Here is a 22,091-nt window from a genome sequence, read left to right as displayed (position 1 = left end):
TAAGTAAGGAACCTGAGTTGATGGGAGCTTCATTTGTTTGCATATAATCTGGCACTTCATCCTCTGAGGACGGTGGATCTTGGTCACAATGCAAGACCATGATGATGTTGAGATTTTTCTTGCATCTATGCCCCGGGGCGAATCATTCGTTGCAGTAAAAACACAAACCCTTGTCCTTTCGTTGTTGGAATTCTGACTCAGTCGACTTCAAATTTTGACGACGAGGTCTGCGGTCTGTATCGTGGCCTTGGTAAGCTTGAGTTGGTTGAGTTTGATTTGGTAGGGTTGGTCTTGATGGTGCATGAGGACGGCTAGGAGGTGCATTGCTTGGGGTGGGAGCATACGTTAGTGCTGGTAACTTTCGGTTGTTGTCAGAGACGCCGGCAATGGGGTAGAATGGGTTATTTTTCCATGCTGACCACAACACTCCTAGGTCGAGCTCGGCTCGTAGAGAGAGATCCATAATTTCCTTTAGTCCATAGGGTTTTGACTTTAGGACTTCCTGGCGAATTTCGGCCTTCAGCCCCCTGAGGTACGCATTCTCTTTGACATTTCTTGCTAGATTTGGGACCTGGGCAATGAGTCGCTCAAATGCAGCTCTGTATTCTGGTACAAATCCCGTCTGCTTAATTTCAAATAATACTTGAAATAGGTCGTGAGAAGAAATACTATACCGCCCTCCAAAGTGCTCTTTGAAATCCTCACAAGTAGTCAAACCAAACTCTTGTTCAGCATAGAGGAACCAGTCTTGAGCTGCCTCATCTAGATGTAGGGTGACTAGATGCATTTTTTCTTCATCTGGTACCGGGTGTAGTCGAAAAAATCTTTCTATTCGTTTGATCCATCCTTCCGGATTTTCACCCTGGAAACTCGGGAGATCTCCAAAGTGCTCTTTGAAATCCTCACAAGTAGTCAAACCAAACTCTTGTTCAGCATAGAGGAACCAGTCTTGAGCTGCCTCATCTAGATGTAGGGTGACTAGATGCATTTTTTCTTCATCTGGTACCAGGTGTAGTCGAAAAAATCTTTCTATTCGTTTGATCCATCCTTCCGGATTTTCACCCTGGAAACTCGGGAGATCTCCTCTTTTATAAACAGAATCAATGCCTAACCTGGAATTTTGGCGTGGCATTGGATCTCCGTAAGGTTCACATGGGGGTCGAGCTTCCCCGGTTGGTGGTACGTTCAGGGGCGTGGCTTTCTTCATAGAGTCCATTTGAAGCTTCATTTCATTCATTTGTTCCATAATATGCTCCAGGACGATGTTAGTAGGCTTTTGGAACTCAATCAGGCCCCCATCGCTTCTGCCTTCCGGTTCCATTCTTGAATATAAAGATGATAAGAGAACGATCGATTGGACAAGTGAAGACCCCCTTTGGAAAGTCCAGGCTCTGATACCAGTTGTTACGATATTCCTGAAGTAGTTCAGAAATGTAACGACAAATATAGAAGTGGCTTCCGCACTGAACGTTCAATAGAAAAATAGATAACTCGATTCAGAAGAAATCCATTCCCAAGAAGATAAACTGTTCCGAGGGACAATCGATGAAAGGGATACGAAGTTCCAAAGAGATAATCGTAGCAACGAAGAAAAGATAAACGGCCGGATCGGCAACGTCTCCAGCAGATGGCGAGAGGATCTCCCACCCTCTTCCGCTGGCTCCCAGGAACACTGCTCACAACTTACGGAATGAATCTTTATGAATCTGTTAAGAAACGAAGACTAAATTGATCTGTGTAAATTGTGAACCTTTTAAACATCAAATAGTGTTTCCATTTTTTAACAACCCATGAGCTCCCGTTCATATGCTGATTTAAATCTGGTTCGGCATTGGAAAGCTTTGTTAAAATAAGCAATCGGATGATTTTCCTGCAGCAATACTGCCCCCACTGCTGAATCAGATGCATCTGTCTCGATACTGAAAGGTTTGGAGAAATTTGGTAGCCTTAGTACAGGTGTTTCAGATAGTGCCCGCTTGAACTTACGGAATGAATCTTCTGCTTCCTCTGTCCACACAAACAAATTCTTCTTCAACAGAGCCGTCAGGGGTTGAGCTATGGCCCCGTATTTGGCGACAAACTGCCTGTAATATCCGGTTAACCCCAAGAATCCTCTTAACTCTTTGACTGTAGAAGGCCTTGACCATTGCTGTATGGTTTCGATTTTAGTGGGATCAGTTGAAACTCCTTCAGCAGAAATGCCATGGCCCAAGAAGCCTATTCGGTCACATCCAAACATGCATTTTTTTGGGTTAATATGAAGGTGATTTTTGGTGAGTAACTCGAACACCACCTTCAAATGCTGCTCATGCTGTTGGGAATCTTTACTGTATATTAAAATATCGTCAACAATACCAAAATGAATTTGCGTAGATGTTTGGAGAAAATCAAATTCATAAGTGCTTGGACGGTAACTGGAGCATTTGATAATCCAAAAGGCATTACCATAGATTCGAAATGCCCATGAAGTGTTTTAAGAGATGTCTTGTAAATGTCATCTGAATGCATGCGTATCTGATAATACCCTGACTTCAAGTCAATTTTAGAAAAAATAGTCATCCCATGTGGTTCTTCTTGCAACTGGTCAACCATGGGTATAGGGAATCTATTAGGGACGGTCATCTGATTAAGAGATCTATAACCAATACAGAGACGAAAACCCCCATCTTTCTTCTTGACCAGTGATAAGTTCTACGCCAAGAAGTACAGAAGGAAGAACAAGCACAGGTCGGGTCCACAATCTGTTGACCGTACGAGTTGACCAGATAGGTTGACCAAATAAAGTGGGAGAAGCAGCTCCCTATAAATAAAGACGTGTAACCAGGTATAGCTCATTCTGACAATTATTATGAAGTTCAAGAACGACAGTTAGCTGTCGTGAAGGCCTGAGCAGCAGAGAGGGAAACCAATCTGGCTGATCGGGAGGGAGTAGCTTGCCAGAGTGGAGCCGACCAAAACTCGTAGAAGAACGAGAGTCGCAACACTGATCGAGGGAGCAGATCGGTGCAGATCGGAGGAAGGAGCTACTCCGGGAGGGAGGAGCTGTCCAGATCCGCCACGATCCACAAAATCGCTGTTCCACATTGTCCAGATCTGAATTCTGGAAGTATTACTTCTGATACTTTGGAATTGGATTCTTTGTCATTCATTAATACCACTGAGAGGTATCAACCAGTAAAGCGGGACTAGCAAAACAACTGTTGGAATGTCGAATAACATTTAGTTCTAGTAACTCTTGTATCAATTCTTCCACTATATTCTTGTGTGTGTAAGAATACCGATAGGGCCTCTTATTTACGGGTTTTGAACCTGGCAGTAGGTGAATTTGATGGTCGCAACTTCTGACGGGTGGGAGGGTGTTTGGTGGTTCAAACACGTGAGGAAATTTTTTTTCTAACCCATGCAAATAATGATCAAGGGAGAGAGAATGTACCTCTTGAGTGTGGTTAATCTGCTGATCCTTGATCTCTTTGATATGATGAATGGATTCCTCCCATTCTTGGTGGGCTTGATCAACTTCAGATTTGGAGTATCTCAGGGCGTTCAATTCCGAATCAAATATAATGGTATGTATTTGTCCTTCGCAGCAAAATTTCAACATCAAATGATGGTAAATGCAGTGGAACCATCCCAGAGTCTTCAACCATGGGATCCCAAGGATCATGTCACAACTGCCCAATGGGAACGAAATGAAGTTTTGAGTGAAAGTCAAACCTTGAAAAGTGATCAGAATGTTAAGGCAAATTCCTTCCGTCATTCTGCAAAATCCATCCCCCAGAGAAATTCTGAATTTGTGATAAGGGCAGATTTGGATGTTAAGTGCTTGGATCACCTTTGGCTTGATAAAATTGTAAGTTTCTCCTCCGTCTATAAGCAAACTCACTCTATGGTTGTAGAGTTCTCCCCAAAGTCTGAAGGAGGCAGGACTAGGTCCTGTGTCTACCTTCGAACTATGCATCGACATAAATTCTTCCCCTACAAGGGGACCATCATCCAACTGCATGAGGTCTTCCTCTGTAATTGGTTGATCTTCTTCTTCTACATCCTCCCGGAGCATGTATATGCTTAAACTTTTTGTTGCACCGATAACCCGGAGTATACTTTTCATTACAATTGTAGCATAACCCTCTCTCTTTTCTCTGTAGAAACTCCTCCGTGGATAGCCTTGTAATCTTCTTCTTGTTGTCTCTTAGAAATACTTCATTCCTTACTGGATTTTGAACTTCCCGGGGCTGTTGTTGTTGAGGTCGACCGTCCCCCCTATTTGCCACAATTGGTCTCGTATTGTTGTTGTTGTAGACAACTCTAGGAAGATTTGTAGTAGCTCGAACTAGACTCCCTTGTTCTTCTAAAGTAGCCAGATTACTCTCAGCCTCCAGGGAATAGTCCATAATATCCTGAACGCAAAAAGGTCTATATTTGTTTAGCTCGACTCTGACTTCAGGTTTTAATCCATTAAGATATGCTGTCTCTTGGACATCAGTCAGTACGTGCGATAAAAAAAACAACCAGATCTTCAAATGCTGATCGATATTCAGATACTGTACCCTTCTGTCTAAGATTCATTAGTTGAGTACACAAGGATCTTACTGATAAGTTATACCTCTTTTCAAAATAATGGCGAAATTTCAGCCAGTTATCAAATCCAAAGTTCCCTTCAGTATATATAAACCACCCTTGGGCGGATCCTTCCATATGTAATGAGACCAGCTGTAGCTTCTCTTCATCAGAGAGTCTATTAATCTTGAAGAATCATAGGTGGACCATCAGTTTCCGGGTGGTCTGCCCTACTTTTCTTTCAGAAAAAAAGTAATCTTGAAGAATCTCTCTACACAATTTAACCACATCTGAGCATTGGTGCCATTGAAATAAGGTAGATCTCCCTTGCGGAATCTAGGCTTCTGATCTATTACTGGATCTTGTAGCATTTGGACTCTACCGTTCCTTGACGGATCCTTTGGGACACTTCTTGTTGTTGTAGATGGTTGTGCTTCCAATTTAGAATTCGTCGCCTTCAATTGTTGCAAAATACCGGTTAAGATTTCAGCTGGTACAGGTACCTCTTCACATTTTGCTTTTCCCTTGTCAACTGTATCTTCCATCTTGATTTAACTGTAATGAGGGATATTGGTGGTCAATACTGACCTCTTTAACTCGTCGCCTTGAAGTGGCTTCTAGATCTCAATTTCTTGAGTATGTGTGACTCGAGATCCCTCCCGATTCTTGAATGTTCTAGAATTTACAGACACCTTCCACTCTGGCTTCGAATCTTGACTTTTACTAATCTTGAATCTTGAAGTCTGAAGATCGTTGAAGTCCGAAAATCGTTGATACCAGATTGATAACTTGGCGTCGAATCTTGAAGTTCGAAGATCGTTAGCTCTGATACCAGATTGATAGAACCAGGAATAGAATCCCTCTCAAGAATTGCCAACAATGAAAGCCGTTTACAATAATGTTGTAGAATTTCCAAGAGTTGGAAATCACGGTGATCGGTGTAATAGAGTTGGAAATCGTGGTGATCGGCGTAATAGGATAGTAGATGTAGATCGAGATGTCTCCTCCTCTCTGGACGAGCTCCTTCTCGAACATGGGCGCTCCTCCTCTCTGGACGAGTTCCTCCCTCCAGGCGAACGGGAAATGGAGTCTCCTTCCCGCTCTGGCCTTCTCCCGTCCTCTCCAAGATCGGGCATTTTCAAGAAAATGACAAAATTTACCATGCCTGTCTGGAGATCTTTATTTATAGGGTAGTGGTCTGGGGAGTGGCTGGTTAAATCGCATGGTAAACCTTGCGTTGACCAGATCCCCTTTTCTTCTTTCTTTGATACTTTTGTGAATAAAATCTATCAGTCTTCAAGCAACGCAAGAGCACCAACACAGGAACCTACATTAGCCTCAATTTCTTCATGTTTTCACACATTATAAACATTTATTTATTGTTTCCATTGATAGAAGAAAGGCAATTGAATCTGTGAGCCAAACGCGATACTGAATCTCTCCAAAAAATAATAGAATCCAAGTTTCACTGGTTCTCATGCATCATGTAATAACCCAATGTGGATATATCTAGTAGCAGAGAGGATCTTAAAATTGAAATAAACAAATTGGCCAAATGGGAATGATAGAAATGAGATTACTGTAAGGTCCTGATGGGGGGTTCACCGATTAATCGGGTGTTCACCATTTTTTATATTTCAAAAAAGAAAAAAGAGAAAAAAAAGAAATGAGATTAATAACATACCCAAGCAATAACTAAGCAAAATGCCACAGAGGCCAATTGATATAGCTCATTCGTCTGCCCAGAGAAGAAACAACATAATGAGAATGAGTTTTCGATCCCGTGAGACATTACTGGATTTTTTGAATCTGCGCGTAGGATTGGCCGATAACAGAGATAAATGATTTACCCACCTAAATGAAGCAAAAATTAAGTACCTGATGGGAAAGCTTCAGCATGAGTTTTAGAAACCGTGGAATACACATATGGTTCAGTATTGAAAGAAAAGCTAGGAATGCGCACAGCACAAGCAACCTTGACAAAAGCAGCGAAGAGCGGAAGATTGTAGTTATGTTCCATTCAAACACAACATTCTACACATTTAAGAATAAGATCAAACAGTTCGGCAGTATGACCACAATTGAACGAAGGAAAGGTAAATATTTACAATTTTAACCCACGAGCCATTACAATTTAGAATGTGTAAATATCGTTTTGGATAATTAACTTCATAATATGGGATGATCCCAGAACAAAGTTATGCAAACCAATGATAGTTTTAACTAAGGCGTTAGTAAATTCAGTGAGGGTTACAAAAGATTACAGTTTGGCCGCAGAGGTCACTCTTTGAAGGACATTTGAAGAGCCTCCCAGAACTGGAAGCAATACAACGAGCAAACCAACAGAAGAATCCTGGGAGGAAAAACATTGTGAAGCATTTACTCCCCTTGAGATGGATAGGCAATGATAAAAACTGTACGAACCATAACACCAATGTAATAATGATGACTAATAAACCAAGAAATCAATTCACCATAGAACCAAGAAAACCAGTAACAAAAAGGACGACAGTAGTTTCCAACCTGGATAAGAAGAATGCCAGCAGTAATCTGACCTTGAATAATACTGATGCTACTCCGTTCCCAAAAGAACTTCAAAACCTTTATATATAGAGCATGCAAGTGATTTCATTTAAAACATATGCACAAGATTGCAACATCTAATTCATCAAATAATCATAATTGAGGAGAAAAGATTTAAAGTGGACTAAGAATGTAATCAAAATCAAAAAATGCTTGAAACCATTGAATATAATGATGATTAACAGAAAAACGGTACAAACCTCTGAGAAGATAGGTTTGTTTACCGATAGAGCACTCAGATATCAAAATGGAGACTTTGTTTAAGGCAGAAACACACATATGAGGCCTACTGTACAGATGGAAGGACAAACTTCTGACAGGATCCCTGATTGGGGATCTATTGCAAACATATAACTTAGACGAGAGAAGAGAGATGACTTTGGAGATTATAAAACGAATCCAAACCAATGCAAGCAGACCCGATCAGTGCTTGCAATTCCTAGGGAGAATCTCTACAACTCTCTTCATATTCTCCAGCGAAATGAGTCAACTATAACTTTCTCCCCCCTTCCTTATGACATCTAGAAAGGGAAAATGATAGAAAAAAAATACATTTGCGGGTCCTGTCTCACATTCCAACGTGACCAGCAAGGACAGAAATGAGGTTGTCACCCATGTACATTTTTTGAATGCTCTTTGCACCCCCACTCAAATGTTCAGGGCTCCAAGTAGATGAACACAAGGTCAATCTTAAACTCAACACCAAAGACAATTTCTGACATGTTTCCTGCCATCATGCCTCTACTGTTGAAGTGTGCTCTCGGTATGGGGCCAGTACATAACAGACCATATCACTATTCTCACCAGCATAAAAAAAAGTTCGAGAAGCTGGTGGCCAAGCCATTCACTCTGATTTTAAATCTTTCACATTTCTCCAGGGAGTTCACCTCAGAAACGAATACATTGAGGATGGGAGTTGGGGCATTTCTCATGCAAGATGATGCGATGTGATGGCCATCATATTGGCGGTGCACAAACGGTGATACTAATTGATGTTTCGGCAGTTTGTCATCCGAACCAACCAATGTAGCCTCAAGTACTGCCTGAACAGAAAGAGGTTCAAAGGAAGCACTGATGTTTTCTTTTAAAATTCATGGGCTTCCGGTTTGTCATACAATACCATACAAGGTCTGATATGGCTCCCAACCAAACTAGAACAATTCACAAAAAGAATGTAGCACACAAAAGTCCCTTTACTCCAAGAATGCTAAGGACGGTGTGCAGATGATGAGGAATGCAGTAAAAGAAAATGAGGAAGTTGAAGGACTAGAAGGGAGGATTGACGGTACCAGATAAGGAGTCTCCTTTCCAGGAAGTTGCCATGGGGAACACCAGCCTGGCACTTTTTGTCAGAGTCGCAGGATTGTCAGAGGTGCAGCTTCTGCCTGACATACCATTTTTCAGACTTACATGGTAGTTAGAGATCTCTGATCAGCCTTGTTCATCTTTTGTCAGAGCGGACTGATATGATCCTGTACCTGGTGCAGGGGTATTTTGGACTTTTTTGTTTGGACTTCTCCTTTAAAGGAAGCAGTACTCCCCGCAGGAGGGCAGCAAACAAACGATTTGGAAGATTAAGATATTATGTTGATTGTTTAGTATGCCAGCGGTTTAGCTTCTGGTGTCTCATATCCACTGGAAACCTCCATTCTCTACCGATAGAAGTATAAAGTTTCTTATCAGATCTGTCAATTCTACTGCAACATCTTTTACTCCACCCTATTTTTTGAAAGGAACATCCCTATTGTCCCATACTGCTCCATTCATGAAGTTTTCAGTTGTAGCCTATACAAGGCATAAAGTGCACTCCTTGACATCACACTTGCATTCATTTCTTCTCTTGAGGTCTCCTTCAGAGAGTTATTGATAAGAACCTCGATCTAGGTTTGTGTCGGGAGGTGCGTAGTGGCCGAGGTAAGGTAGAAGTTCCCGTGGTGGGAAAGTCGAAACGGGAATGATAGGAGGGGTCGAGCAGAGGAGGCAGGGATCGACCAGGGACGAGCCGCCAGATGACGCGGTGAAGGGTTGACAATCGTGTGGGCGGGGATCGTCGGAGACTAGAAGAGAACTGAACGGCAAGGGTAGGGATCGGGTTGGAGGGGAGCCGGCTGAAGATCCGGTGAGATGATCACGGGGATAGGGGATCATTGGACGGTCAAGGGGATGGGACCGAGACAGGGAGGATCAAGGTTATGAGCCAAGAGGCCGATCTTACCTTAAGTCTTGACTGCCTTCCTCAAGGGAGGGCTATACATATTTATTAGAAAAGAAAGCAATCTACCCTAAACATGAGATGACTAAAGTGCCCCTAGTGGGCTAAAATGCCTAAGACACCCTTGGGGGTAGAGGATCGTATCAATCTTATGCCTGGGGACTGGAGGACTGAGATAGCTGGTTCTGTGGACTCAGAACACAGCTTCTTCTAGAAGAGTAAGGCTTTGTGGACTCAAGGTTAAGCTGAACAACTGTTTTCGCACTGCAGCTGCGTCACAAGTCTTGCCCCAGGTCCATCTGAATCATACTTGATGGTGTACAGCCATCTGCAGTAGACTATCTTCCTTTCTTGATGCACTTGAGCAATGTCTAATTTTTCATACTTCAGGAGACCTCTCTTTATGTATCCATGCTTTTCTCCAATTTGTATCTTTCTGATAAGATCCCCCAACTGTGTGAAGGGCATTATTGTCATTCGCTATGTTTCCTTTCCCCCAATATTCCCTTTAAATAGCACAGCCCTCCTTGGAGGAGGGCAGACAGAATGTTATTGGCTTAAGTGAATATTGGTCCTCTCTTCCCTCTCGTCTCTTCTTACATCCATGCTCTGTCTCCCCCTGCGATCCCCGTCCTCGTGATCGTTTCCACTTTACCGCATCTTCAGGCGGCTCATCCTCGGCCGATCCCTATCCCCTCTGCTCGGCTTTTCCCTGACCATTCCCGTTCTCCTCTCTACCCCGGGAACTTCTACCCTACCTTGCCCTCTACCGTCCCTCCGATACGAGCCTAGATCAAGGTCCATACCACTTTCATCGCATCCGGTAGTGGCTGTCATCCAATTTAGTAAGGAAAAATAGTCCGATGATTTTTTGTAATATGAAATCCCCTTGGACATGAGATGAGTAAGGTTGTCATCAACACTTTGAGTCTCCTCCCACTGAACATTCATAATGAGTTCCCTCCCTCTATCCATGAGTAAGTGTTTTATGCCACTTTTTGTTTGGAGAAAACCCCAAAAAATGTATTGCCACGAGTACCTTGGGTGACAGATTAGTCTTTAGTTTGACTTGTGAAAAGGACACGCATTTCAATTTCCTTGATAGCAACCAATTGCCAAAGTGAACTGCTGTCAGAAGGGCTTCACCCAATAGATATTTTGGGACTTTCTCCGGAATAAGCAATGTCCTTATTTCCCCATTATGAGTCCAATTTTCCACTCAATTACCCTGATCTGATGCGGGGTATTCATACAGGATGATTCTTCGATAATTACCTAGGCTTAAAGAAACCTCTAATACCTCATCAAAGAAGTTTTCTGCATGGTCTGAGCTGAACCTTTAAATGGTAAGTCTAAACTGACTTAGATTATGAATCATAACACAGAAAACTTGGATATGCTTTGTTGTACCTGATTTTTTTCATTAATGGACCCAGTTAAGTCTGATACAATCATCAGTTAGTATGAGAAACCATGTTGGTCCTGACAGTGTTCGTGAGAAACTACTATGGTCCCCAAATATCGCCGTGCATCTAATAACTTGGGACTGGCTCCTCTTACTGACTCCTAGAAAAGGAACTCGCATATGTTTTCCAAACAGACAAGCATCACAAAAAAGAAATGACTCGTAGTTTGTTATAATTTTTCTCTTTACAAGATCCTCCATTTTTCTCCTTACAAAATGGAGGATCTTATACAGTCGATCACATTCCTCAAGCACCTATATTTTTCATTTTAACAACACCTTTGCCAGAAACTTGGAGGACTCCTCACCCAGAGGTGATTACTTGTCACTGACCATTGGACAATGATAAAGAGGAAAATTGGGATTGGCATGGTGTCATATGATCAATGGTCCCCAAGTCTAGAATCCACTCCAATTTTGTTGCATAGGAATGGAAAAAAGCAAAATATAATTTTCGGCCATTGGGCCATAGATGTTGAGCTAAATAAAACTTTAAACTTTTCAATCTCTTCCCTTAAACGCCAATAAGTGGCGTAGAAGAAGTCCAGGGGTCAGATCGCTACGTATTGCAATCCACAGATCACTGACGACAGCAATTAGATAAGTATGTTGACCTTGGTAAAGCGCTTCGGATGCCTGACAGATGTAAGCTACTGCTGGACTGCCAAACAAGATGAAACTCCACATATAGAATGATGAAGCAACCCTTACCAAGAGATCTCTTGGTAAGATCTTCATCTCAATTATAAAAAACACTGCAGGACAGTCACCGATTTTGTGTGATCTCTTTTATTTCGTCAAAAGATAAATAAAAGCCTACAGTATCTACCCATAAGAGTGGGATCTACTGTTTCTGAACTAAGCTTGCATCTAGAAATCATAGACCACCTTGAACACAATGTTTCTCATGGTCTCACCGTTGCACATCAACAAGCTAGCAAAAGGATAGGACTTGCATCCTTATTTCTCTTTTCTCGCTACAGTTATCTGACAGTTTTCCCACTACCGTTGTTTGACATAGTATCAGAGCTATCTGATCCATTCTCTACAAACATTTTCCTAATTATTGTCTTGGTGGGGATCTATACATCTTCCGCATCTCCCTCGCTGAAATTTGCGGCATTTTTTGTGCTCACTGAAATTTCAAGAGCAATTAGCAATTGGAAAAGCCAAACATAGATAGGGTTGAAGGAAAGAGCAATCTGCAACATCTTGCAGCATCACTGCTGGAAGACAAGTCCAAACTTCCATTTTGTGCAGAATGGAAGCTGGTCTGCTACCATTGATAAGAACCTGATGTTCTTATTGACATAAGGATGTAAAGAGTGGGAGAGGATAGTAGTATGGTTGCTGTTTAGAAGATGAGAGAACCAGGGGGAATTGAGGTTGCAGAAGAAGGGGAGAATCAAAATGGGCATCATTTGAGAGTAATATAGGGGAGTAATATAGCAAAATGCTATAAAATTGCATCCAAGATCATTACAAATCGACTAGGGACCTTCCTTGATAGACTTATCTCGTCTGAACAATGCGGTTTCATCAAGGGTCGACAAATCCAGGACAGTATCATGCTCGTTCACTAGCTAGCCCAGCCACTAGACACTCATATTCGAGGCTCGAATAACATCATCAAACTGGATTTGATCGAGTCGAATGGAGTTTTCTTACCAAAGTGTAACATTGCTTTGGGTTCACTGAGGCATTCATTGCTATTGTGGATTCCTGCATTAGAGAGAATCATTTCTCTCTTGGTGGACGTAAACTCCACAGGCTTTGTTACTGCCATGCGAGGACTGCGACATGGTAACCCTATTTCACCTAACCTTTTCATATTGATGGAGTAAGTCTTCACCCAAACACTCGCACGAGCGATCGCCCTCGGCCTCATCCAACCCTATTATATGAAAAGGGAGTGCCTAATCCTCTCACATTCTCTATTTGCAGATGATGACATCCTTTTCCTCAATGGATCCAAACAATCCATTAAGGAACTTATGAGTGTACTCACTACGTACGAGCAGACTTCTAGTCAGTTTGTTAATGCCTCAAAGAGTAGCTTTATGGTTGTTCCATCTACCACCGTAACGCGCTCTGAGATTATCCAACACTATACCTGATACTCACGAGGTTGCATCCCTTTCGATTATCTCGAATGCCCTATCTTTCTTGGACCCACTCAACAACATTATTTTAATGCCTTATTGGCCAAGCTGAGAAAGAAACTATATGAATGGAAACTTTATTTTCTATCCCCTGGTGGACGCATCTAGCTTATTCGACATGTCCTCATGAGCATCCCACTACATACCCTATCAGTCCATTCATTATCGCTCACAGTCTTCTCTGTGGAGCGACTCTGCGCACGTTTCTTATGGTTCGGTCACCTCGAGGGAGAGAGTCGCCACCACTAATTTCTTGGGAGAAAGATTGGCGACCAATGGACGAGGGGGGTCTAGGGATTAGACGCCCTCACGACGTCCAAGACATACTTTCAAAAGAAGCTTGTGTGGCGTATGCATCCCACACTCCCCATTGGGGAGTTTCATCACGGCAAAGTACGAGTAGGCCCGTCGAGAGTTAGACATCCGAGGCTTAGCCCCCTACCATCACTTCACTCATCGACTGCAATTGACCATGGCACAGCTGCTCATGGGCAACACATGCCACCTTTGGGAGCAACATGGCCTCCCACCAGATATTTTACACAGGCTTTCAGAACTACCATAGGAACATCTCATGACCGACCTATTTGGACGCTCACCCTCAATGGGTCTTTCTCTTACCAGTCCTCTTGGGAGCATTTTCGAGAGAGATTCCCCCCCATTCATGGGGTCACCGCATCTGGCATCCGGCATCCGGCGATCCTCACCCGTGTTGCCTTCCTCTCGAGACTTTTGCATTGTGGCGTTCCAACTGATGATCAGGTGACCCATATAGGACTCTCACATTCTCGTTGTTATTGTTGCCCAGTTTCCCCCCAAGCTAAGACTATGGGACACATTTTCTTCCATAGTGTGACCGCCCTAGATGGCTGGCGTCAAGTCACACACAATTGGCACCCACTACTATGTGCTCCCGCTACTTCAACAATGCTAGCATGTTTTGGCAATATTTTTCTTTCGCAAGTAACAGAGCCCATTCCTTTACGTCACCATAGCTTACTTACTATGGGAGATTTGGAAATGGCGAAATTCTTCTCGTTTTGCAGGGACCCCCATGCGAGCATTCGATATCCTGCGCCGCATCAAGCAATGGATAAAGCGTACCCACCATCTCATACCGCCCCTCAGTTGCAGCTCAGCCCTCGCATGCGACCTCCTTCATACATGGGGCACTCCGGTAACCCTCGTCGCCATCACCATTTAGCTATATATTGTCCATTGGCATCCACCGCCAATCGGCATCCTCAAGCTGAATGTGGATGGTGCAGCCTAAGGGAACCCGGGGCTAACCGGAGGAGGCGATATTCTCCGTGACCATACAGGGAACATTCTCATTGCTTTTTCGTCCTTTATAGCATTCAAACTATTATGGTAGCTGAGGGTATGGCGATACGTGATGGTTTACTCCTTTATGAGGAACGAAACCTTCACAATATTGTCCTAGAATCGGACTCACAGGTGTCAGTTGACATGCTTCATGCAAGTTTATGCTCTCAGTGGCAGATGCATCATGTATAGCAGGACATCATGCAGTGCCGACCTCGTCTGGCTAGTGTTCGTCACCAGCTGCGCGAGGGCTGCGCACACTCTATGCATTACCACGCTACGGGCTCTAGCACACTAATGACGAAGAGCAACCTTCTCTTGGCTACTTAAAGGCACTACACATGTATTTTTTCTTTTCTACACCAAGGGCGTGGGCGAGTAGGGTCCGTGTGTAATTGGGACATGTACATTCGCTCCACCCCTATCAATGTTGTTAAACACTACATTTAATAAATAAAATCTCCCTAGGTGGCTCCAAGGCGCGGCTGGATCGGTCTACGTGCACAATCCTAGGGGTAGGTTGTACCCGGCACCGTGTTTTTTGCCACAAAAATATATATATATATATATGGGGGAATGAACTTTTCCTAGAGAAACCCGGGAGGAGAAAATAATGAATTCAATATCAATTCAAAATGACAAAATACCCTTAGATAGGGTATCTCATCAGACCTGCAGAGGAGAAATGAGGGATAGAGAGAACTGAAAACGGCAATCAACAGGGAAATAGTTGACAATGGGGAGCGACAACCTAAGGCGGAGACACCCGCCACCCCCCCCCCCACACTCAACGACCATCCCTCCTGCCGGCAACTGGCTTTGATCCTTTTTTCCCCCCTCCTCCCAACATCCTCATCCCCCTATAAGCCAGTTGCTCCCTCACATGCAACCCTTTTGCCAAGTGAGAGACCACTTATGTATGACATCCTGAAACAATCCGCACCCGCACCTGCGAATGCAGCACTTGGCCCACCCAAAGTGACTGCGGACCGGCCCAAATGGGCCCAACAACTAGACCTTCCGAAGACCTGGCCAACACCAGAGAAATTAGCTTTGACCATCATAAGTGATTCTCACGATCATTATCTTCAGCTCCTTCACTCACAACTCCTTTCGCAGATGGCCATCCCTACGAGCAAGGAACCCTCCAACGACAATTGGCTCGCATCATTCTGCCATTCACTTGGCATGTTAACTCTGTTGCCCTCCCACTAGCTCTCTCTCTTCTCGTGCTCTCCTTGCATCTCAATTCCTCTGAATCTCTCCCTCTCTCAGACGAGTGCAAGTGCATTATTATCTCTATTGTGGATTGAAGATGCGAGAGTCATACCACGTCCATATATTCGTTGTAGGATCCTACCCAGGAAAGAGTGCAAAGACTAAAATGCAAGAAAAAATGAGTATGAAGTACAAACAGAATATACCACAGTGGTTGAGGACATTGAAAGCAAAGCACCAATAAGAAGACCCTCAGAAACTTTACCACAGCATATCTGCAGAAAAGAAGCAAGAGCACTTAGTTTAACTGCACAGGTCAAGACAGTAAATAAAGTTACACCATGCATAATCTGCACACTAGAGACTGTGTACAAGTTTCTGAATGTGAACTACACAGATGTCAGATATTAAAATATATTTTGGGATTATTTCAATCAAATGTATATAAATTTGGTGAAGTAGGAAATTCACACAGCTTTCAAGCATCTAAAGTCATACATGTTAAAAAAGACAAGTTGGAGATTACTTTCAAGCAAGATAGGGCAACACCCCACTCATGTGGTACCAATTATGTAAGAGCGTATGGGCCCCATGGATCTAGCACCACATCAGAGAGGGTGGTCAGGCCTGCTGTGATGGAGACCACAACATCTTGGGCTACCATGGAAGCTACGATTGGGGCAACAATGTGAGTGGCTGTAGGACTAGACAAACAGAATGGCACAGCAAAAGATCAAGAAAAGAGCAATATGAGGTGGACTTGAGATAGAATATAGACAATGGACACATTAGAGAGAAAACCCTCCTACTGAGGCAGTAGTCAATGTGTTCTCTTGGAATACTATAGAGGTCCAAAGAGTGGCGAATATATTTCTATGATAAAATATGTTACCAAAAGAGAATTGCATGAAATCCCAAAACAAACTTTTAAAGGGTAAAAAACCATTTTGATTGTAATTCATCAATTTTGAGCAATGATTTTGCACAGATTTAGATTCAACCCCATTTCAAGACAAAGTATTGAAAACTCCAATAAAATTTTCATCTGTGAAGCTGGAAAACGTACTGATGCAACTGTTCCACTCATGCAAATAAAAATAAAAATTTGGAATAGGCCACCAAGGACTGCAACGGCTCGAACAACCTGGAACTGCGCAAAACAAGTCAAAGACTTGAGTTATGTTTACAAACAAAAAATGTCTCAAACATATGCTGGTTTCAGGGAATGGAGTAACATATACAAAAAACAATCATATCCAGTATGAGCGTAGTTTTATACCAGAAAGCACAGAAATTAAGAATGCCTTGACAGAAAAGAGAGAATGTCATACAAGAACCAGCGAACCTTTGCATTAGAGAACTCCAAACCAGACGCGAAAAGGAGAAAAATAACACCAAAATGAGCCACCGTCTCAACCTAGAAAATGAAGTAAGAATATCAAAGTGGAAACCTCATTTTGACACTTCCTGGTTTTGCTACGATTTAACATCAAGAGATGAGTAGATAAATGTGTGATAGAAATTAAGACAAGCATGCCAACGTTTGGGGCATGAAGTGTGGGTCAATCTTACCCCTAGCAAATGGTGATCCCAGAACAAAGATGTCCTGTATCAGAGTGCTGGGTCGTGCATATGTCCTGGGACAAAGCCCTCAATTCATAACATAACAAACAAAATAATCTGATCTCAGAATGACATGGGTCTCTCTAAAAATTAGATTTTAAGCTGTAACGCTTAATGATTGACAATAAAATGATACAAACACAGATTGACGCAAAGAGGAGAAACAGAGAAAATAGGCCATATGCCCTAATAACAAGAAGAGTCTAATCAAACACCATAAAACATTAATGGTTTATCAAAGTGAGGAGAATCGCAAGAACACTGCATTTAGCTCAATATCCAATCCCCAGATCTTCAAGGAAACAATAAACCTCTCAGTTAGACAGCAGAATTTCGAGTTTTGTTTTTATATCCTCTGTAACAGCTGTATATTTTTACCGTTGTAACTGGGTTCGGACATCAAGATCCGAACCCGCTAAGCTTGTATAAAGGGTGTTAGCCCTAACAAGCAAGAATTTAAGGATTTTTCCTTGTGTTCCACTTTTTCTCTCGTTACTCTTCTTCTCTGTTCTCAGTGCCCTTGAGCTTCTTAAAGTTGGATGTGCTGGAGCGGCCCAAAGGCTGTGGTACTCAGAAACTCCAACATTCTCAAGTTGATTCCCTGCACTTAGTGAGGAAGGAACTGATAAATCTCTCCAACATATTAGATGAACAGATACATCAGTCACCCTGCTCGGAAAGGGGATAATTGAAAAGGGTAAAGTGTAGGATGAAAAAAAACCTCAAAGGAATTAACGAGAAATTAGGGGAGAGGACAAGAGAGAGGACAGATTTTCAGGATTCACTTGGAGAAATTTGCAGCAGTCACACAAGAGTCTACAATTACACTGGGTCTAAACTGAATTTTATCTTACCCCACTGTTTCCTCTTCGCAATAGTTTTCCTAACTGGGCTCCTATTCCTTTCCGTTGCATTTCACATTATGATTTTAATATAGACTATTTTGGTGAAGTATCTATTACGTCCCTCCTGTACTCAAGAAACCTTGATGAACTTGTAACAATGTCTTGATATTGTAACAAGAAGGAGAGTGAAGAGAAAGAGAGATAGAGAAGGTAAGTAGAGAGGAGATGAGGAAGATCCGACAGGACCACGACTTTGAGTAGACGGGATGGACAATGCCTGAGCTCGGGGTGCTCCAAGCTCCGTCGCAGGTCTGGACGTCTGCGTAGGAGATCGGTTAGGAGAGAAAGGGGATTAAGACGAGAAGTGTCCAAGTACTTACTAGGTCGAAAGCCGTTTTCTCTATGCTGATAGCCCGCTTAAGTAAGCCCGGCTATTGGGCCTTCGTCTTGGGCTGGGGCCGGCGCTCGTAGATGTGATGATGGATAGCATCAGGACTGCCCCCTAGTGCGACCAGTTTGTCCTCAAGCTGGAAGGAGGGAAACTGTTGTCGCAATCGTCGGCTAGTTCCCTGGTGGCTTCAAAGTCCGGAAGTCCCTCCCAGTGCGTGAAAACTTGGAGGCCTTGGCCGGATGGGCGGAAAGCTGTAATTCGTGCGGGAGTGAATACTCATCCGTTCATCGCCGAGAGGCCCACGCGGATGGGTTTCACATGAGCTGTTGGGCCCGGTGCATGCTTGAGCTGCGAAATATGAAACATAGGGTGAATCTGCGCCTCGGGTGGCAGCGCGAGCCAATAGGCCACCGGCCCCAAGTGCTGGGTGATGTGATAAGGCCCGAAATATTTGGGAGCCAGTTTTTCATTCAGGGTGCGAGCCATGGACTTCATGCAGTAGGGCTTCACCTTGAGGAAAACTGTGTCACCTTCGTGGAACTCCACGTGTCAACAATGGCGATCGGCTTGGCTTTTGATGGTGGCTTGTGCTCTTTCCAGGTGTTGAGGTAGCAATTGTAAGATCTGATCCTGTTCCTGCAGGAGCTTGTCCAAGTCATCAATCGGGGTGGCGGGACTCCCGTAGCTTAAAAGTGAAGGCGGATCGCGCCCGTAGACTGCCTTGAACGGGGACATCTTAATGGAGGCGTGATAGGACCTGTTGTAGCTGAGTTCCTCCTAGTGTAACCACAAGCTCCACCTCCTTGGTTGGTCATCTGCAAAACAATAAAGGTAAGCCTCGACGGACCGATTGACCACTTCTGTCTGTCCATCTGATTCAGGATGATAGGAGGAGCTGTGCTTCAACTGAGTACCTTGGAGTTTGAGGAGTTCTGTCCAAAAGTGGCTCAAGAAGATGCTACCTTGGTCAGACACGATCGTACGAGGCACGCCATGTAACTTGACGATGTCAGTGGTGAACTTATCTGCTACGTCCCCGGCTGAAAAAGGGTGGCGTAGGTCGATGAAGTGACTGTACTTGCTGAGGCAGTCGACGACGACCAGTATGCAGTCCATCTACCCGACTTGGGAAGTCCTTGAATGAAGTCCATCGATATGCCCTCCCAGATTTGCGGCGGAATGGGAAGCGGTTGCAAAAGGCCGGCTGGAGAGAGGCATGAGGCCTTGAATCCTTGACATTGTGAGCAGGCGTTGACGTGTGCCTTGATGTCGCCTTTCATGCCTCGCCAATCGAATTTAGCTGCCACGCGCTTCTAAGTCTTGAGGAACCCCCAGTTAGGCTTTGACATTTTGGACTGGGGACCGGTCGGACCAGACCGAACCGGGACCGATCAAGACCGGACCGGAAGTGGACCGAACTTCAGGTAAGGTTTAGGTCCATGCCAAAAAACCGGACCGGACCAGACCCTGTCCCACGCACTACCCATCCCCCTCCCCGTTGTCCTTCCCATCACCTGGCCCAAGTGCTCATCGCCGCTGCTCCGCGTGCATAACGCCTCCGCCATCCCCGTGCTCCTCCGCCAACCCCTGTACCGGACCAGACCAGGACCGAACAAGACCGGACCAGAACCGGACCGAACATCAGGTACGGGTTAGGTCCATGCCAGAAAACCGGACCGGACCGGGACCGTCAAACCCTACCCCCAGTGTCCTCCGATGGCTCCGTCGTGCAGTTCTGTTGGGATGCGTTGAGTTATCTGAGATCTGGCCGGTAGGACCAAGCGTCCCACATGAAGTAGTGTATCTTGGACCCAAGCATACTTGCCCTGACTGCTCGGTGCTGCTTGTAGGTCTTGGATGATTTTCTGCAGTGTAGGGTCACGCTTCACAGCCTGGCAAATCTCTTCCACGTCCCGCCACTCGGATAGTGATGTGGCATTCAAATGACTGTCACCGGTTGGAGACTAGCGCGAAAGTGCATCAGCGACTTGGTTGGAGCTGCCTGTTTTGTACTGGATGGAGAAGTGATGCCCCATTAGTTTCGCGAGCAAATGATGATACTCACTTTGGCTCTCGCATTGCTCTAACAAGTGTCTGAGGCTGTGTTGACTGGTGCGGATAACGAATGCTTGAAACATAAGGCTGTTCTGATGGCTAGCACCATTTCCACCAGTTCGCGCTCGTTGGCAGAACGTGTCCGCACCATAGGTGGGAGAGCTTGGCTGAAAAAAGCAATGGGCCTTTCTTGCTGCAGCAGTACAGCGTTAACCCCTACCCCCGACGCATCCGTGTCAATTGTGAAGGGCTGGGTGAAATCCGGTAAGGCGAGCACCGGTGCGGATGACAGCACTTGTTTCAATGTATCAAATCCCTGCAAGGCCTCGTCCAACCGAGCGAAGTTCCCCTTTTTGAGCAACTGTGTTAGAGGCCAAGCCTTGGCAGCATACCCCACGATGAATCACCGATAGTACCCTGCTAGGCCTAGAAACCCTCGCAGTTGACGTAGGTTTTGAGGAGGGGGCCACGAGCGTATTGCTTCAATCTTGCCCGCATCGGTGGCGACTCCGTCAGAAGATAACCAGTGCCCCAGGTATTCCAACCTCGGCTGAGCAAAGAAGCACTTTTTGTGGTTGATACACAGCTGGTATTCCTTGAGTACCGAGAGGACCTTCATCACGTGCTCCATGTGCACCTCCGCAGTGCGACTGTAGATGAGTATATCGTCAAAAAATACCAACGCGAACCTATGCAGGTAAGGTTGGAAAATGGAGTTCATGAGTGCTTGGAATGTAGCCGGGGCATTGCACAAGCCGAAGGGCATGACCAGGTACTCATAGTGACCCACATGCGTACAGAATGCCGTTTTGTATGTCTTCGGTCTTCATTCTGATTTGATGATAGCCGGACTTAAGATCAAGTTTTGAGAAGACCGTAGTTCCATGGAGTTCTTCCAGTAGCTTGTCAATGACCGGGATAGGAGACCGGTTCGGTACTGTGACACTGTTGAGAGCTCGATAGTCCACGCTTTTTTCTTCACAAGTAACGCCGGACTTGAGTAAGGGCTGCGTGAGGGCCGGATGACGCCTGCGCTGAGCTGTTCTTCCACGAGCCGCTCCTGCTCATTCTTTTGAAGACGGGAATACTGGTATGGTCGGCAGTGGATCAGTCCCGATCCCTGCACAGAGTGATCTGATGGTCGCACGAATGGCGAGGAGGCAATGTTGAATGTCCCTGGAAGACTGCTGGAAAGTGAGTTTGGAAATAAGCCACCAAGGAAGAAGACGAAGTTAAGGAGACTCGGCAGAGCCCTTGGCTGATGGACTGATTGAGCCTTTGCCAGCCGGTCGTTGAGGTGGCCGAAGGCGGAGTTGCACTGGGGTTCCCGCGTAGCGTGTGCCAGATGCCGTCAGCTTTGAATCTCAAGAGGAGCATATCCCACTGCGTAGCCATCCAGCCCAGCGTGCGCAGCCATGAAAAGCCCAAGATGACGTCAAGACACAAGTTCGGCACCAGGTAGAAGTCGGCAGCTGTGGCGTATCCTTGAATGTGTTGCGGCACGTCTGAGCAAACCTCAGTGTCAGTTCTCGAGCTGCTGTCTCCATAGCAAGTGCGGTAAGGATTTGTCTCGTGCCTTGACAGGGCCAGTCGGTGGGTGAGTGCGTCATCTATGAAGTTGTCGGAGGCGACGGAATCAATCAGGATGGTGATT

General features: G+C 44.6%; 1 protein-coding gene across 2 annotated transcripts in view; it reads right to left on the bottom strand.

The window, feature by feature from the left end:
- LOC144703614 (K(+) efflux antiporter 6-like) overlaps nt 1–22,091 on the bottom strand; it is a 43,296-nt gene that overhangs the window by 8,104 nt on the left and 13,101 nt on the right. For both annotated transcript variants that reach the window (XM_078575818.1, XM_078575817.1), the window contains 7 exons: nt 16,869–16,940; nt 16,590–16,673; nt 15,730–15,798; nt 7,081–7,158; nt 6,822–6,910; nt 6,436–6,532; nt 6,242–6,295 (listed from right to left, as the gene is read on the bottom strand). In XM_078575818.1, coding sequence (XP_078431944.1) covers nt 6,242–6,295; nt 6,436–6,532; nt 6,822–6,910; nt 7,081–7,158; nt 15,730–15,798; nt 16,590–16,673; nt 16,869–16,940 — 543 coding nt within the window. The remainder of the gene's footprint in view (nt 1–6,241; nt 6,296–6,435; nt 6,533–6,821; nt 6,911–7,080; nt 7,159–15,729; nt 15,799–16,589; nt 16,674–16,868; nt 16,941–22,091) is intronic.

This window comes from Wolffia australiana, chromosome 5 (assembly GCF_029677425.1).
Source record: "Wolffia australiana isolate 7733 chromosome 5, ASM2967742v1".
In the NCBI taxonomy this organism is placed as follows: Eukaryota; Viridiplantae; Streptophyta; class Magnoliopsida; order Alismatales; family Araceae; genus Wolffia; species Wolffia australiana.
This window is presented reverse-complemented; position numbering and strand designations above follow the sequence as displayed.